Source organism: Lutra lutra, chromosome 6 (genome assembly GCF_902655055.1).
Source record: "Lutra lutra chromosome 6, mLutLut1.2, whole genome shotgun sequence".
NCBI classification, from domain to species: Eukaryota; Metazoa; Chordata; class Mammalia; order Carnivora; family Mustelidae; genus Lutra; species Lutra lutra.
Window position 1 is genome coordinate 136,851,330 of NC_062283.1, and position 18,349 is coordinate 136,869,678.

At 41.0% G+C, this 18,349-nt stretch overlaps 2 protein-coding genes across 4 annotated transcripts in view; one reads left to right on the forward strand and one right to left on the reverse strand.

Moving 5' to 3' along the window:
- Positions 1-18,349, forward strand: part of NT5DC1 (5'-nucleotidase domain containing 1) — a 136,681-nt gene that overhangs the window by 9,629 nt on the left and 108,703 nt on the right. For 2 of the 3 annotated variants that reach the window (XM_047734332.1, XM_047734334.1), the window contains exons 5-6: positions 4,666-4,745; positions 6,390-6,474. In XM_047734332.1, the coding sequence (XP_047590288.1) occupies positions 4,666-4,745; positions 6,390-6,474 (165 nt within the window). The remainder of the gene's footprint in view (positions 1-4,665; positions 4,746-6,389; positions 6,475-18,349) is intronic. The other variant, XM_047734333.1, reaches the window with a different exon arrangement.
- On the reverse strand, positions 8,465-16,555 carry COL10A1 (collagen type X alpha 1 chain). The gene is made up of 3 exons (XM_047734325.1): positions 16,499-16,555; positions 15,615-15,783; positions 8,465-10,423 (listed from the first exon to the last, which is right to left on the reverse strand). Exons 2-3 carry the CDS (start codon positions 15,766-15,768, stop codon positions 8,553-8,555), a joined length of 2,025 nt encoding a protein of 674 aa, XP_047590281.1. The 5' UTR covers positions 15,769-15,783; positions 16,499-16,555; the 3' UTR covers positions 8,465-8,552.

The following is an 18,349-nucleotide window of genomic DNA, read 5'->3' on the forward strand; positions in this document are numbered from 1 at the left end:
TCTCTTTGGCATTGATTCTAATTTATTTTAGGTTTTGTTGATTCTCCTTTTACCGTCCCTTGTTCTAGAGTAAAAAGACTAGCAGCTGGGAATAATACATTTCTCAGTCGTCTGTATTTTTTTATCAGTTTATTACATGCTCAGTCCTTGCTTTAATTTTCCCATTACCCATTTCTCCTCACATTCATACTACCCACCTTTCTCATTTTCTTGAATACTCTCCTTTACTGCCAGCTCTACTATCTTCTATCTTCCACCTTTATCTTTTCTTTTCCCTTATTTTAAATAATTTCACCCATTTTCCCCCACTGTCTTTAAAGAAATTCACCATGTGTAAACATGAAAAGATTTCTCAGAACGCTTTGTAGACATTGATGTACATAAATTAATAAGGAATGATTAAGACATTATTATAAACACACAGACCTTATTATAATTGTTGGTTTTTCATTTGTTCTAAATTTTTGTGCCATATTCTCTCACACTACACTTTTGAAATGCACTCATCTCCTTCAGAAAACGTAGTAACCTGAGGAGCACCTAGCTGGCTCAGTCAGTGGAGCATGTGACTCTTGATCTTGATCTTGGGGTTGTGAGTTTGAATCCCACATTGGGGGTAAAGATTACTTAAAATCCTAAAAAAGAAAAGAAAGGAAAATGTAGTAACCTAAAAATAATTGGGAGTTACTCCTTATTACAATTAGGTTCGCTGTGTTACATTCATCACCTTTTGAGAGTTTGTATTGTTTTTGTCCTGAGATGAAAATGTCAAGAAATGGGTGCTCTTGGTAACCTAAGTTAAGAGGAAAACAGGTTTCACATTGGGGATCGAGGTGGAAGGCATTCACACATCTCAAGTCCCAGTGGCTGGTGGAAGTTTAATGGGTGTCTGTAGCCTTTTACTCAGCTAAAAACAGAGAGCGGCCGTTGTCTCTCCAGAAGCAGGCAGTCGTAGATAACTTTTTCCCAGAAAGGCCAGGCGCGGAGCTAAGCGTTTCACTCTGACATCCATTTAGAAACAGTACTTTAAAGAAGTAAAATACTTCTGAGCCAGGAAAAGAACGTTCACCCAGGATGACTGCCGTCTGCTCACCACTCTGCCCTCTGGAGAGCGTCCCCTCCTGGAGCCAGCGGCTTCCCTCTGGTCCCCAGTTTACCCAGGAGCGCTCTGAGGAAGAGCTTGAATTTATCTCCTCTTACTTGGGATGGTTAGGGAGGTGTTTCCCGTTTGTGTGCTCAGTGGTCAGGCGGTGATGGCACATCACAAAGGCCTATTGTTTCTGCCAGATAATAAGCGAAAGCTCGATGCCTTCAAAAAGCAATACTATTTTTTTTAATCTAGAGACATAGAAAAGAGGGGAAAAAAATGGCCTGTGATTCCACAACCCAGTTAAACTTTGTTTACATTAAAAAATATAATGTGAGCATATGGCTAGGAAATTTAAATATTATCGAAAAGAATAAAATGAGGAGTTAATTATCTCCAACCCCTGTTGCCCTCCGGAATCCCCTTTCCTTAAAGCTTATTTCTCAAAAGTCCACGAAAGGGATCATACATTTCCTGCAGGGTGCTCCTTTAACTGACGTCCTCGAGATTCTGTCACTGTAGCACACACAGAGCCACCTCATTCTGTGAAAGGCTGGTGTTCCCTGCCGTCCGGTGTCATCCATCAGCCTGTTCATAGTGCACGTTTGCATTGTGTCTGGTGTTTGGCCCTTACAAACCTGCAGTAATGTTTGCACACACATACAGTTTGCTCTTTTGTAAGTTCCCAGAAGTGCGCTAAGGATATAGAGGTTTAAAAATTTTAGGGCAACCCTCTAGGTCCCCTCCCTCTTTGGGAGCTTTGTACTATCCCTCAATAAACTTTGCTTTGCTGCCTCCCAAAATAACATAAAATAAAATAAAATTTTGATCAGTAAGGCCAAAAAGGGCCTTTAATTAAGGAGAGCATTGTAAAGTGCATTCCCTACCAGTACATGTAGGGAATTTAAAGCACTGATGGGCAGAGACACTTAATGACAGTTAATTTGACAATCCCTTTGCAGGTTGTTGTGTTGGCAAGAGTGTGGTTTTCTTTACCAGCCAGTCTGCAGAGAGCAAGTCCTTTTGATCTTTTCCCCCTTAAACTGGTAGATTATTCAGAAACAACTTAGTATAGCGGAAAGCACGGGGCAGGTAGAGCCAGGTCGTCCTGGATCATACTGACTCTGGTCCTTGCCGGGCAAAGTGATCTGGTCAGTTACTAAGCCACTCTTAGCATCACTTGGCTCAACTTTCAGTGAAGATGGTATCACTCATCGGCATAAGTGAGAACATTGTGCTATCATAAATTGCTCTTTTGCCCTCAGTCATTCATGCGCCTCTGGTCTGTGACCAGTGAGAGCAGGCAGTCTGTAAAGTACGTAGTGTCGGCAGTGGCTTCTTGGGGAATGAGTTCTCAGTGGGCAAAGCTTAAGGATCTTAGGACTTGTTAGAGGCTTATTTTCTTGAACTGAGCTCACTAATCCCTTCCTTGCCAGTGAGTTCTCTGCTCATTAGAAGGGGCGAGAAGCAAAGCTTTCATGGGGTACAGTCTTGGAGTTTTAGTGGAAGAAGAGGCATCAAGAGCAGCCTGGCCCAGTTCATAGGTCAGGACTAAAGAAGTCTCGCTGTGTCCACACAGCGGTCATCCAGCCCACATTTTACAGTCCAGTGACTCAGCCCCCTTGGCTTCTCGGAGGGAGTCTTATTAAACCCTTGAGTTATTTGATTAGATCCCATGCAAGACTCAGGATCAGTATTTTAACTCTAACTGAATTTTGTCTGTTAATGGCCACAGAGGAAGGGGAAAGCAAGGGCACGTAACTGACATGACGACAGATCTCCTGCTGCTACAGCGCACGGAGCTGGTGTCACAGGCCAGGAGATTAGATCAAGTGCAGGTCTGTGGACCATGGGAAGCGGTGCCCACCATCCTAGTCTCGGGAGCCCTGGAGTGTTGTGTGGCCTTACAGCACAGCAGAGTGTGGGCAGAAAAGCGCATGGGCTGTGATCCCTTTTCCTCCTGATGCCTGGTTCCTCACACTAGCAGAGCCATCCTGACCTTTCTGAGGAATAAACAGTAATCTAAGATGTTCTACCAATAATTTCAGCTGTAAGAGTAAAAACCAGGAAGATATGCCAACCAAACTATTTTTAACTGCGGGGAAGGATATGTAAACTCACGTAGCCATTTTGTGAATTAACAGATGGAGAACTTTTGACTTTATTGCTTATACATTCTTAATAATTTGATATGAAGAAGTGAAGGCCATTTAATGACATTTAAAAAGATAGACATCTAGCCCCTGCAGAGGATTTTCTCCTGATTTACCTGTGGCACTCCCTCATTCCAAAAATCCATTCCACTGTTAGATCATTCAGTCATTCAACAAACATTTGTTGAGTCCCTGCAAGATGCTGGGTATTGAGCTCAGTGGACGCTAGAGAACAAGACTGCTGTGCTCCATAACTTCATACTTAGCTTACAAATGGGAAGAAGGGAGTACTTGAAGTCAGGCACTTACAATATTGCATGCAACAGTTATGACCATTGAGGAGATACTTTCTCACATTCAACGACAGTCTGGCCTCACCTTTGGGTCTGTTTGATTCCTCCTTGTACAAGGATTCCCTAGGGATTCTATGACATTGGTATCCCCCCAAAGCAGAGTGGTTGGTCCCGATCCTGGTATACAGGAATGAGATAGTAGAGAGGGTAAGCCGTAGAAGGTAGAAACAGTTGGAGCTGGATTCCACTGGATTTCTGAGAAGCACTGGGAATATCTCCCAGAGTTGTCGATCCAAGGGACAGGGGCCTTCACTGGCCCCTAAACTTGAGGCTCTCCTGCTGGCTCCTGGTTGAGGCTTGCCACATGAGCCATATGGACTCCACAGGCTTCTGGAGGGACTGAATGATACAGGTGTGCTTGAGGTGGGATGATGCCATTAAGCACAGCAGTGACTGGGCTCAAACATGAGCCAAAGGAATGCAATATGGGTCATCAAGGGTCTGCCCAGGGACCGCAGATTCAAAAGAGACATCTGCACCAAGGAAGGGCTCAAGTTTAATTCTGTCCTAGGGTCAAGCAGAATAAATCAATCTCTCTCCTCCCTGAGATTCTACCGTGCCTGTTCTGTGCACCTGACTTTTTCCCAGATAAGTACACCATATCCTCACATGATGTGATATGTTGTTGTTGTTGTCTATTCCTCTCATCACCCTGGTTGTCCTCACATGAAACTGAAGGTGGACCAGCCAGCACAGATATGAGGGCTGTTATGCAAATGACTTCATGGTGCTCCAGTGTTAGGCTGATTGTCTTGAAATTCAATGACATTGGTAACATAAATTGTGGCTGTTTTATAATCCATTTCATGGTTAACATATAGTCTAGTTTTCGTTTTTACATAAAATTTTTTTTCATAAGATCCTTGAATTAGGGCTGTCATTTTTTAACTTTCTTATAGCTTAACCTTTCTTTAAAAGATAAGACAGTGAGCACCTGTACTAGAGCTATTCTGAATTGAAATAGAGGCCCCTCTAAGGAACCAGACCAAAGTCTGGCGTCTCTTCAGCCAAGTTTCTGTGTGTCACATAAATGAGCCATTTGTTCCCAGTGTAAAATTTTGTTCTTTTTTAGGAAAATACTATTTTTATGATAACTACTTTGACCTGCCAGGAGCGCTTCTATGTGCCAGAGTGGTGGACTCTCTAACAAAGGTGAGCAGGGACTCATTTTTCATAAATTACAATAGGTATTCAGTCATAAATCAGAGGACTTAATTATATATGTCTTTTGGGTTGAGATTTTACTCAGTTTCCTCTTTGTGGTTTTGGAAGTGACTGAGGAAGGAAAACAGAGAATTTGGTCAGATATTTTGGGAAAATTAAATAGCCCTGACCATTTTTCCCCTCAGGGATAATAAACCTCTTCTCCAGCAGGGGGTGCAAATGTCTAAAAAGAAAATACCTCACAGATGGAAAGAATATTTTCTTGGGTTTCATTAGCAGATTTAAAAAAAAATAAAGATAATTTTAAAAATCCCACCATCGTTAAGCACTCTAAATAATGCAAAATCAAAAAAAATGAGATGTTTTTAAGTTCCTCATTTTGAGCAGTTTGATATGTATAGACTTTGTACTGTTTATGAAGATTGAATATATTATTGAATATACTTAGGAATATAATTATTATATTACTGAATAAGAATATGATTATTATTATTAGATATATTGAATATACCTGTGAACAGACACCAATTTTATGTCAGAATTACTTTTCAGTTTTGCATATGTTGTCTTTGAACATCATAACGATCCTGTTAATAATAGAACATGGATAGTGGTTTTCTTTTGAGCCAGAATTAGTCATGTGTTTGTGAGTTTCCGCTGAGCAATTATTTTAGCATGTAGAAGTTATTATTTACATGAGATGGAGTCAGTTTTTCATCCATAGTGACTTCAGGCAAATGTATTAGTCTTCAGATATTCAAGAGTTTAATTAGGTACAAATGTCTAGTAGTTTATCTTTGTTTAGGTAGAAGGACACTGGTTAATAATGGTTCCAAGGCCTTGTGGGGTTATGTATTTCAATGTAATGTTTATTTGCTTCCTGGTTTAAAAAAAATCTAAATAAAAGTGGTTTATGTTTTGGATTTGGAACCTCCTTCATCTCTCCTGTAGAGATTTTCTACTCTTTTTTATTAAAGTCAGGTAAATGTGGGGGCACCTGGGTGGCTCAGTGGGTTGGGCCGCTGCCTTCGGCTCAGGTCATGATCCCAGGTCCTGGGTTAGAGCCCCACATCGGGCTTACTGCTCAGCGGGGAGCCTGCTTCCTCCTCTCTCTCTGCCTGCCTCTCTGCTTACTTGTGATTTCTCTGTCAAATAAATAAATAAAATCTTTAAAAAAAAAAAAAAAGTCAGGTAAATGTGCATTGAATTCTAAAGTAACCAGCTTTTAGGACTTTAGGACTTGGGGCTTCTTAGCCCCATTGATGCCGCGGTACAGAAAGCTATAACACTGTAAATTTACTCCTGTGTCTAAAGTATATAATTTTTAGACTTCACACTGAGTAGAAATTTCTATTTTATTTAGGCTATATGAGCTATATTAATATTTAGTTATATGCATGTGTATATATGTATCCGTAGTAGTGATTTTCTTGGAAGATCTTTCTTCTTAAAATCCCATTCCAAGAATGAGTTTTTTCATCTGTTATCTTTTCTAAAATATGAGTCCCATTTTTAGGTTATGGCAATATCATAATTGCCTGCTTTTTTTTTTTTACTGTGCTTAAAAAATTATTACATGTGTTATTACATGTTATTACATTACATGTTAACATTTGGGATTTTTTTTTTCAGCGGAACAATGGTCAAAAAACATTTGATTTTTGGAAGGATATAGTTGCTGGTATACAACACAATTATAAAATGTCAGCTTTTAAGGGTGAGTAATGTGATAGGAGACTTTCTAATCGATGTTTGCTAAATGCTGCGCGGCTTGTGAATTACTTTGAAGTTACCTATTTTGACATGTTCCTCAATCAGGATTTCATTTTATCTAAAATTTTGCTATGAAGTTGGTACTGCTTATATTTTAAGAGGTTCTTTATTCATGTCTGCTCCATGGCTACAGTTGCCTGTCCTCTGAGCTCTGCTCTCTCTCCCTGGCCTGCCAGAAGGGGCGTTTTGTGGGTTCCCTGGAATGGAGTTCCAGCTGTGCTGTTTCCTGGCTCGGTGATGAGGATTACTCCCGTTTAGAACAATGCGCGTTGTAGCTATAGACAGGTAGGGAGAGTGAGAATTCCATTCTCATTGCTGGAAAACAGGACTGGTTGACTCAGAATGGGGCAGAGTCATGGCTAGGCTGCACATCGGGTCTCACAGCTGCATCTTGGGTAAGGTTATGCGGAGGATCTCTAAGGCATACAGGGATGCTTTGTCATAGGTTACCTCGGGGACTCGAACCAGGCTGCCCTGAGTCACCCAGTGGACTGTTAGATGCTCAAGAACAGTGTTTCTCAGCTTAGAAAAAGGTTCCTTTGATTGACATAAAATTGCCTGCCTTCCTTTTAATGGTAATTTAAGTAATCAAAATAATCCTAAATATTGTGACTAAAAACACGTCAAGGCAATAACTAGCAACTGCCAAATATTTTTTCAAATTGCATATTTCTCTGCCGCCTGCTTCTTTGCTTTCCTGAAGAAGAAATCACTGCTTGGCGAGATTGTCTCACTTTTCTGCGTCTGGTCACCGGTGCCCAGCCCTGGCTGGTAGGCCCCATGTGGTCCTGTGGGTGTCTTTTTGTAGTCCACGGGGAGTGCTGAGGGGCATGTGCGAATCCCCACCCCAGTAGAGGGGAGTATCCATGACAACTGTAAAGGCCGCCCACCACTTTATTGTTTTACTTTAATGAACTTTGTAAAGCGAAAAGCCTCAAAAGAGAATAGTTGAGAATAGCAAATTGCTGCTCTCAAATAAATTCAGCATAAAAATCTGTTGAAGTTATTTTATTGCATTGTAAATAACGAGTAGGTAAAACATGTCATGCTTTAATAAGTGAGGCACAGCTTAAAAGTTTTAAGCAGCAGTATAAAAATACAGTACAGAGCATAAATAAATCACATCTTTTCATTTCTAGCCAGATTTTGAAATCCTTGACATTAGCAATAATTTCACTAAAGTGGGAGGCTCAAGGTCCTTATGGCGATGTTCTGTAAACCCACAAAATCATCATCTGTTAAGACTCAACATGGAATTAAATCAAATTAATCACACTTGTATTAAATAAATAAACTAGGTTAGACACCCATTTCCAAGTTGGGACGGGTATATGGAAAGCTTTTCTGGAGTCACAGAAAAATCTGAAAAGATTCATGGCTAAAGCACCTTGCATTTCAGATTTATTTTAACATCATCTTTTGGCTTTTTATTAGAGTTGTAAGAAGTCTGTGTGCACCTGTACATTTGAATAAATCTTGATGAAGGGACCGTGTAAGCCTTCAAGTAATGCACTATCAGAAAGATCTTAGGGTATACAGTGCCTTTTAAATTTGAGTATTCAAGTATTTGAGTTCTATAAAGACATGATACCCTCTAAATGTTTCCTAGAAGTTCTCCTGGTAATCGGCTGATTAAAAAAAAAAAAAAAGCTGAATTTCCAAAATCAAATTTAACATAATTTAGTGTCACATTTCAGGGTTTCTTTGTGATCATTTAAATTGTTTAGCTTAGTAGGACTTTCAGGGTGGAATGTTTAAGTTCTGAAGGAGTTCACAGAACACTTTAAGGAGCCGCGGGACCGCTGACTAGAAGTTCAGGAGGGCCTCCCCCTGTTGACCGCTGCAGCGCACTTTCGGGGGCAGGGGGGAGAATTGGTTGGTCTGAAAGCTCAAATCTGTATTTGGAAAATCAAAATTAGTCCCATTTTTTTTTTGGCCTACCTCCATATGCTTTCTGTGGGGCACGGTGGAGTTGGGGAACGCCTTCTCAAGCCGATTTACATGAGCTCGGCGGGAGCACGCTCACATGGGGGCCACCAGGAACCCTGAGAAAGAGGAGTGGACGTACTCAGAGGAGTAGAGCCCGCTCGAGCCAGCATTGGGCAGCTGCAGCCACACCTGGTCGTTCTCCGTGAGATCGAGTACGGCGCTCCCCGAAGCCTGATCTAGGTAGCCTTTGGTGTACTCGTCATAGGTGTACATCACAGGGGCGCCGTTCTTATACAGGCCCACCCACACGTGGGTCCCTTTCACATGCACGTGGTAGGAGAAATAGTACGTCCCTGGTACGCTGCAGGTAAAGATGCCAGTTCTGGGGTCGTAATGCTGTTGCCTGTTGTACAAAATCTTATCAAATGGGATGGGAATACCTACAGCTGGGTAAGCTTTGGAGAGAATAACAGTGAAAGCAGACATCGGCATTCCCGTCACTCCCTGGTTGGCACTAACAAAAGGCCTATGGCCCGCCTTTATGAAGCCCTCAGGTGGGGCTGCTTGGCCTGGGGGGCCTGGGGGGCCCGGGGGACCTGGGAGGCCAGGCTCTCCAGTGTGACCTCTCGGACCTGGAGGCCCTGGTGGCCCAGTGGGACCATTGAGCCCCTTAGTTGCTACGCCCGCTGGGCCAGGAGGACCTGGAGTTCCCGGATCCCCTTTAGATCCGGGGAATCCTGGAATGCCCGGTGGCCCAATGGGGCCTCTGGTTCCTGGTATTCCAGGGGCCCCTCTTGGCCCAGTCTCACCATTGTGTCCAGGCATTCCCTTAGCTCCTGCTGGGCCCACAGGGCCTAGGAGACCAGGAGGTCCCCGAACTCCAGAATCCCCTTTTGGGCCTGGTAACCCTTGGTTTCCCTTAGGACCACTGCTGCCTGGTTCTCCTGGGTACCCTGGTTTTCCATCTAACCCAGAGGAACCCCTTTCTCCCTTAGTCCCAGGGTGTCCTACAGGCCCCACTGGCCCCATCTCACCTTTAGGACCGGGAATCCCTTGGTTGCCTGGCATGCCTTTTGGTCCTTGGGGTCCCATATTTCCAGGGGGTCCGGTTAGACCTGGTTCCCCGGGATGACCTGCTGGCCCTTGTTCCCCTTTAGCACCTGGACTTCCTGGAAGGCCAATGGGACCTCTTTGTCCCTTCAGGCCTGGCAACCCTGGTTTTCCTAAGCCACGAGCCCCTGGGGGCCCAGCTAGTCCTGGAGCGCCAGGGTGACCTTTTGTCCCAGGAACCCCTGGCTGGCCTGGGGCTCCAGTAGCTCCTGGCTTTCCAGTGCCTTCGGGTCCTCGTTCCCCAGGAGGACCTTGGGGGCCTGGTGGGCCAGCTGGTCCCCTCTCTCCTGGAAAACCCCGATCGCCTTTGGCACCTGGTTGTCCTGGAAACCCATTTTCACCTCTTTTTCCCACTCCAGGAAGGCCAGGTGGTCCCATGGGACCCTGAGGGCCTGGAAGACCCCTCTCACCGGGGCGTCCAGGAGCACCGTATCCTGCTTCCCCTTTCTGTCCATGCACACCAGGCATTCCCGGTGTGCCCTTTTCTCCAGGAAAACCCCTGGGTCCCAGGGCTCCTGCAGGTCCTTGTTGTCCGGGTTTTCCTCTCACAGTCATTCCAGCTGGGCCGGGGATTCCGGGTGGTCCTGGTGGGCCCCGTGGTCCTGGTAAACCAGCTGGTCCCATATCTCCTTTTGGTCCAGATGGTCCTTTCTCCCCTGGTTTTCCTGGGAGTCCTGGCAAACCCGGCTTCCCAGTGGCCCATGGTCCCGGTGGTCCGGGCAACCCTGGCTCTCCTTGGGGTCCGGGACTTCCGTGTCCTGGTTTTCCTGGTGGTCCAGATGGGCCTGGGTGCCCTCGAGGTCCAGCGGGGCCTGGTGGGCCAGGAATACCTTGCTCTCCTCTTACAGATACACCTAAGAAACATGCCCGAGAGATGGTTAGTGATGACCTCGCACTGTCGGTCAGTCCATTTTGGCAGACTATGATTTCAGATAATACATTTTATATTGTATTTAAAAACAATGCCAGAGGGGCGCCTGGGTGGCTCAGTGGGTTAAGCCGCTGCCTTCGGCTCAGGTCATGATCTCAGGGTCCTGGGATCGAGTCCCACATCGGGCTCTCTGCTCAGCAAGAAGCCTGCTTCTCTCTCTCTCTCTGCCTTCCTCTCCGTCTACTTATGATCTCTCTCTGTCAAATAAATAAATAAAATCTTTAAAAAAATAAAAAATAAAAAATAAAAACAATGCCAGAGAGGATGGTTCATTAGACCATGGGTACCCTAATACTTTCATTACATCCTCATTATCCAGGAAAATAAACTGGGGTTGAAGAATTCATCTAGAATAAGAGTACAGTGGAGGTATTTACCCCATTTATTTTGGGAAAGTCATCTACCTCGAGAGGAAAGGGGGAAAAAGGTATTTGATAGAAAGGAAGAAAAAGACAAATGCAGAATAAGTGGGAAAGTATTTAAGAACTATGACAGTTTTCTCTCACAAAAGCTGTCCTGTAAGATATCCGGTGAGAAAATCTGCCCCGGCCTACCGAACACAGTCCAAATGTAGGTTGATTTTTTTCACCCTCAGTACGTACTGTGAGCTCCTATACCCTCCTTTCATTGACTTAACACTGCAGCAAAGAGAATTGGATCCAGTGGGCAGGGTATATAAAATAGCATTAAAATGCTTATCTAAAGTTTTCTTTGGTTAATGCACATAGTTATTATTGATTTCATAGAGGTATGCGTCCTTTTGAACCAGGTACTTCTACTGATACTATGAATTCAGTTCAGAAATGGCTCATTCACTGCCTGTGATGGGAAAAGGGCTCTTGGACCACAAGCATGCGGAGCACAGGACGCATCTCACAAGAGCTTCAGTCATGAAGGGAGTAGAACAAGTGTCCCTGCGATAGGAGGTGTCCAGTGTTTTGGTTTTAGTCGTTCAGAGGTGGGGATTAACAGAGCATTGTGGTATTAGGATATGTAATTGGGAAAATACTCTCATATCAGAGGATCTTTAGGCAATAATTATCGTAAGCATGTAGTATGAAATAGTCTTTTCTTTCTCAGAGAAATTCTTTAATTCCTAGCAAAAATGGCAATAATTACATATGATTTCAAAGTCTATTTGCAGAACTTAAATTAAAATCATTTTGTGTTTAATAAGTCTTCAAGAAGATAGCTGGAATGCCTGCCTATACTATTTAAATTCTTTTACTGTTGGGAAATGGTTGGTAGTTATGGTAGATTTAGCCAATGGCATAGTTTCTGAATGGTTTGGTCAAAACCCCGAGAATGACTTATGGCTGTGACTTTTGAGCTGCATGTTTCTTGTACAAAAGTGATTAATTAATATACTTAAACTTTATCTAAATCTTTAATGGCTTTAGAAATCAGAGTGAAGACTAAATTGGAACTAATATTAAATGAATTACAAATTTAAAAAAACAAAAAAAGAATTATAAATTGCCTTTGAAAACATATGCTTATGGGTATCGTTCATATTAACTGTCAATTGTTGGTACATTATAATACTTTAAAAAATCATATTAACTGGCATGTAAGAAGTAGTCAGCCAATAGTAGTTGCTAATATTATTCTCTTGGGTATTCCTCATATTTGAAATACATTTGGTGACAAATGAAATATAAAATACACAGCAGAATCATTAAAATAGATAAGCTAAAATAGGAAAATTATTTTAGACTTGGATATTTATATTTTGTACTAATTAGAGTTACTACATTTCATTTTGTAAATATTTAAATCTATGGAACTTTATTCACTCATGGGTTTTCAGAAAATGACATCAGGAAGAAGACTGTGAGAAAGTTAATTTGTGGAAAAGATCTCTCTCTCTCTACACACACACACACACACACACATATGTAAATATATATATCTCATTGATAGATTGACTTTATAAAGTACATACATTAAATGTCTATAAGTATAAAGAGGTGTAGTACATTACAAATAGAATAGATGAATAGGGCGCCTGGGTGGCTCAGGGTTAGGCCGCTGCCTTCGGCTCAAGTCATGATCTCGGGGTCCTGGGATCAAGTCCCGCATTGGGCTCTCTGCTCGGCGGGGAGCCTGCTTCCCTTCCTCTCTCTCTCTGCCTGCCTTTCTGCCTACTTGTGATCTCTCTCTGTCAAATAAATAAATTTTAAAAAAAAATCTTTAAAAAAAAAAAAAGAATAGATGAATAAATAGAAAAAAAATAGCACCTTTTTTTTTCAAATGCAAACTATGGGGTTTACTTCAGAATCTTATTCTGAATCTCCTAAAGATCTTATCCATACTAAAAATCATTTAGTCTGGTTGGAAATCTATTTAACTGTTAAAATAGGGAGGAAAAACAGTCTTACTGAAAATGACTACATAGTGGGGTGCCTGGGTGGCTCAGTCGGTTAAGCATCCAACTCTTGGTCTTGGCTCAGGTCATGATCTCAGGGTCATGAGATCGAGCTCTGTGCTCAGCTTGGAGTCCACTTGGAATTCTTTCCACCTCCTCCACCCCCCCCCCCACACTCTCTCTTTTTCAAAAACAAATGAAATTTTAAAAAAATGAAAACGACTCCATAGACCACCATTTGAGGCTGGAAGTCTGAGGATAGGGTGATCTCAGTCACTTGGAATATTGCCCTCAAAGGTCCTCCACCTCTTGTTGCAAGAAAGAATGAATTCTGTTGTGTCTTTAAGGGATAGCCCCTGTTTGTCGCTTGCCAATGGGGGAAAAAAAATGAAAGATTAGGGTGATATCATCCTCAAGGAAAAATTATTACCTAGCAAAGAAGTTTCTGAAATGCCCAGAAATTGAAATAGTGGTTGATCTTGTCAGAATATGGCACCCATGGGGCCACAGCTCTGCATTCCTTTGCAGCATAATTTGGTGTGTTTTGGCTGAGCCCTCTTTGAACCTGTGTTGAACAGATGGGCCCAGGAATTACACAGGCACTCTTTGTATTTCTGTTGTCAACCTAATGCTATATGTGTATACATTGTAGAGTTTTGTCTTTCTTTTAGTACATTAGTGCCTGCCAGTGAATGATGATGTACTTGAGTTTCCACCTGTATCATCAAGTAGAGACTGTAGTGAATTTAGCAGTTGAAATGCAGCTTCTAAGCTTTTCATTTGTTAGTAAGATACATATTTTCATTTATTTTGCAGAAGTAGCCAAGATAATGCAGTACAGTAAGATGGGAAAACAGAAACATTTTTAACCTTCTACAAGGGGTACATTTGATTTTTAACTCAAGGCAGTTTCATATGATCTTGGTAAACTACAAAGAGTATGAATTTGTGATTATAGGGATATACCCAGTGATGTATGTTGTAGCATTTCACATGAATTGCCATTCATTGCTTCAAGGAAAGTAGCAGGTTTCTTTTGTAACTTTGCTCTTTCTCGTATTTTATTTGTATTTTGAGACATTCAGGAGTTTTTGTGACACACCTGTGCATTTATTTTTAAACATTAAGCTACCTTTCATGAAATGTTTTAAATTTCATCTTTCTTTTTAAGAAGACAATCCTGTATGTTTACTTTCCTGAACATGGTTGTCTCCAAAAGCGCTATTTGTAAAGTTTATGGCAAATATCCTTAGCGTTATTTGCAAGGTGAAATATGTAACTATAATGAAAAAATACTAAGGAAAGGAAACTTGAATCTTAAAATCAGTTCAGATTATGCAGTTAGATTCAGTAGATGTTTCTCAGGTAGTGTGTGCCTGATGTCATTCAGTGGAATTAGTGAATGAGAAACCCTAATAATTGCCCTTCCTTGAGGATCTGTTAGGAGTGTGCATATACATTTTCTCAGTTCTCTTCACAATATCTGAGAAAGCTGAATGGCTTGGGAAAGATTCAAGAACAAAGCTAAAACCTATCTAAGGCTAGCCCCCCATACTACCACAGTGTGAGGAAGTGGAGAAGTACCAGTAACACAGCTAATACTTGCATACTTTACAGGTAGTAACTCACTTAAACATCCTAACAGCCCTTTGAGATCGCTGCTGCTGCTTTTTTTTTATGAGTGAGGAAACTAAGGCACAGAGAGGGTGAGTAACTTACTTGAGGCCCCACAGTTAGTACATAGCAATTAAGTCTGTGTATTTGACAGCTAATCCATACAAAAGTGTATAAATAGGGGGGAACTTAGGTGGCTCAGTGGGTTAAGCCTCTGCCTTCGGGCTCAGGTCATGATCTCAGGGTCCTGGGATCGAGCCCCACATCAGGCTCTCTGGTCAGTGAGGAGCCTGCTCCCCTCCCCTTTGCCTACTGCTCTGCCTATTTGTGATCTCTCTCTCTATATATATTCAATTAATAAATAAAATCTTTAAAAAATGTATAAATAGGAAAATTGTTGCCTCATTTGCCTACTAAATTTTGTGGAAAGCATTAGATTTTATTTGGTAATTAAGAACTCAGTTTTGTATATATTGGTGTGCTGGCCAAATTGGTTGTACAAATAAATGATGGTTAAGTATTTAGATACCTAAACCTGTTCCTCTCGGTGTAATTGGCAGTTTTTTCTCATTAAGATTTTAAACTTGATTAATTTGTTTTGGATCCATATTTCTCCCTCATGGTTGGTTATTTGTGTGGAAGCATCAATGGAGGGAAAAGCTTTAAACATAAAAGTTCTTAATTTTCTTCAGGTACATCTTTCTACTCTACTCACTGTGGAAAGGATATTAATGTTCTTGAATAGTCTTGCTTTTTCCATAAATCATTTTGCTTTATTATTTTGGACAAACTCAGGAATTTGAAGATAGTTTAACACCAAATAGAGTTAAAAGCATTTTGTTAGGGGCGCCTGGGTGGCTCAGTGGGTTAAAGCCTCTGCCTTCGGCTCAGGTCGTGATCCCAGGGTCCTGGGATCGAGCCCCACATCGGGCTCTCTGCTCTGCAGGGACCCTGCTTCCTCTATTCTCTCTCTCTCTCTGCCTGCCTCTCTGCCTACTTGTGATCTCTCTCTGTCAAATAAAAAAATTTAAAAAAAAATCTTAAAAAAAAAAAAGCATTTTGTTAAAGAGATCATTAAGATTGTAGAAAGCAATAACCAGTTAGTTAATACTGCAAAATATATAAAGTTTACCTTTACTCTTTATGGCATAGGGAATGAAGAACTGGGTCTTGGTGTTGGGTGGTGGGCCTTTTATGCCTGTAGGTGTTTGGAATCGCTCAGCATAAAATTCTCCATGAACCAGGTTCAAGAACATTAGCAGCAAAAGGGCTGTTTGTGGCAGCATGTTCTCAGATGGCGTCTGAAAAACAGAAAAGAATCATTTCTTGTTATTGACCTGTTTTATTTGTCTGTAGTTGAACACATGAATTCTTTATTTTGTTAACTACCTTTTTTTACCTTATCCTTTCTGTTTTTAATATATTCCATAAACCAGAATTAGAAATTTTTTTTTTTAAAGATTTATTTATTTATTTATTTATTTGACAGAGAGAAATCACAAGTAGGCAGAGAGGCAGGCAGAGAGAGAGGAGGAAGCAGGCTCCCCGCCAAGCAGAAAGCCCAATGTGGGGCTCGAACCCAGGACCTGGGATCATGACCTGAGCCGAAGGCAGCGGCCCAACCCACTGAGCCACCCAGGCGCCCCAGAATTAGAAATTTTTAGTTATATGAATATATGACTCAGTTTTTAGTGGAAACCACATTCAAATAATCCAGTAAAACTGAAGTGATTTTTGAAGAAGAAATACAGAAACTATAATTGGATACCTGTATTAATAATTTAAGATCTTTAACATAAGTTGAAATATCCAGCAGTTTCAAAATAAACTAAGTAGGACATAATCTTACGAATATGGTTTTCTTAGGACTATCTTCTTATAGAGACTAATGTGGATTGAACTTTAGTGGAAGGTCACTTTTTTTAAATGACAAAAAAATAAAGAGTTGATTTATCGAGGCCCGTTTCCAAACAAGCTACCATGGAAGTCCACCAGAACATCAAGTCATAGACTCACCTGGGTGCCAGGAATTTCTGGAGATGGTTTCTTGGCAGCTTTCTGAGCCCTCCTGTGGCCAGGTGAGCTGTGCAGAAGGTACCTTCTCCAGAGCTGTCCTGCGGTATTTATACTGTTTCTCCCTTACTTCTTGAGGTTCCCCTGAGTTTAAGCTCCTCCCCTGAGAGGTGGAGAGTACTAATTATAGTGGAAAGTTCTATTGGGCAAGCATACAAGATCAGGTTGGGCTCTCTTATTTTCTTATTGAAAAATAAACTTTTTGCCTTCAATATATATTAATAGTTTTAACCATGCAGCATCTTTTTCTGAGTTTTATTTGAGAAGTTATGACTCAGATGTTTAGGTTGGTTCATAATGGGATGATAATCCCCCCTTTGTGTTTTTGAAAGCATATTCTTATGTTATTTGGTTGAAAATATTTGGTAGTATATTAAAGTAGGAGAGGAAGTCTTTTTGCAGGGGGTGGGGTGGGGTGTGGATTTAAACCATCCTCTAAGTTCTTCAAATATGACATAAGGCCCTCAATGTGTCCATTAATGTTCTGAAATTTTTATGCAAATAGCTAACTCCAATTCTTAGAAAACTATTAAAATGTAGATATGTTGTTTTATGTCTTGGGATTTTAATGTAAGTTCTCAGAAGTTAGTAAGAGAAATTTTTAATATGTTAATATCTACTTTAATTTTTATATATTAAATATTTTAGTTTTCAGACAGAGGCAAGATATCCATGAATTTGATAGTAGAGTTAGAAATATAATTACCATAAAGGATTTGGACTCTTTATTTACGACACAACAGTATGTTCAGTAAATAGCTTTAGGTGTTATTGCTTAATTTTGGATTTTACTTTAGAGTGGTAGTATAGATTATAGATGGCAAAAGCCTTAACTGATGATAACATATTGTGTCTATTGAATAAGATGGTTGTGTTCATTTCAGAAGAAAAAAATTCCTCGAACTTTGCTTTCAGCTTTTAAAAAAAGTATCAGTGGTTTACCTTACAGTTTCCTTCAGGAATCTTGATTCAGCCCAATTAGAAACATTTTTCCCCCAGAGATGAAAGTAAACCTTATCATTGTCATTTTCAATGCTTAGAATTCTCTTTAACAATATTAGGAGACTCTTAAAAGTCAGTTTTCAGGATCCTAAAAAACATCTAATACAAACAGGAAGTTGGGAGACTAAATTTTGTATCTTATTTAATTTCATTATTTTTGGAGCTAGTGAAATCAACTGTACAAGTAAAGTAGGTGAGAAGGAAAATTCCATAACGGGCATAAATACAACCTTTTAAAAACCTCTGCAGAATTAAAGTAGAATGGTTTCAGGACTGATTGATAACTGATGTAAGTTAGTGTTTGACCACTGGATGAAATAAAGGTTTGTTCTTTTTCTTGTCCCTTTTTCCTGTCCTGAATATAATTTTCTGTATTTTGTTAGACTAAGCCTTTATAGAAGTATAAATAGATAGCTCACCTCACTGATTGCCTTTCTCCTAACTCTCCCTTTTAAACCTTCCATTGGTTGCCATGTTTAAAAATCTTTACCATCCTATATGTCTCTATGTAATATTCATTGATAGATATGAAATGTGATTTTTGTATCAGCTCACATGAACAGGATAATTCAAAAATTTATATTCTAATCATTTTTTTTTTAAAGATTTTATTTATTTATTTGACAGAGAGAGATCACAAGTAGACGGAGAGGCAGGCAGAGAGAGAGAGAGAGAGGGAAGCAGGCTCCCTGCTGAGCAGAGAGCCCGATGCGGGACTCGATCCCAGGACCCTGAGATCATGACCTGAGCCGAAGGCAGCGGCTTAACCCACTGAGCCACCCAGGCGCCCCT

What these genes read in the sequence shown, in the direction of transcription:
- COL10A1 (XM_047734325.1), bottom strand. Translation starts at nt 15,768, where the DNA reads ATGCTGCCACAAACAGCCCTTTTGCTGCTAATGTTCTTGAACCTGGTT. An exon ending in CTATGCCATAAAGAGTAAAG is followed by an intron (nt 10,424 to 15,614) that starts GTAAACTTTATA and finishes CATGTTTCTTAG; the next exon opens with GTGTATCTGTAAGAGGAGAG.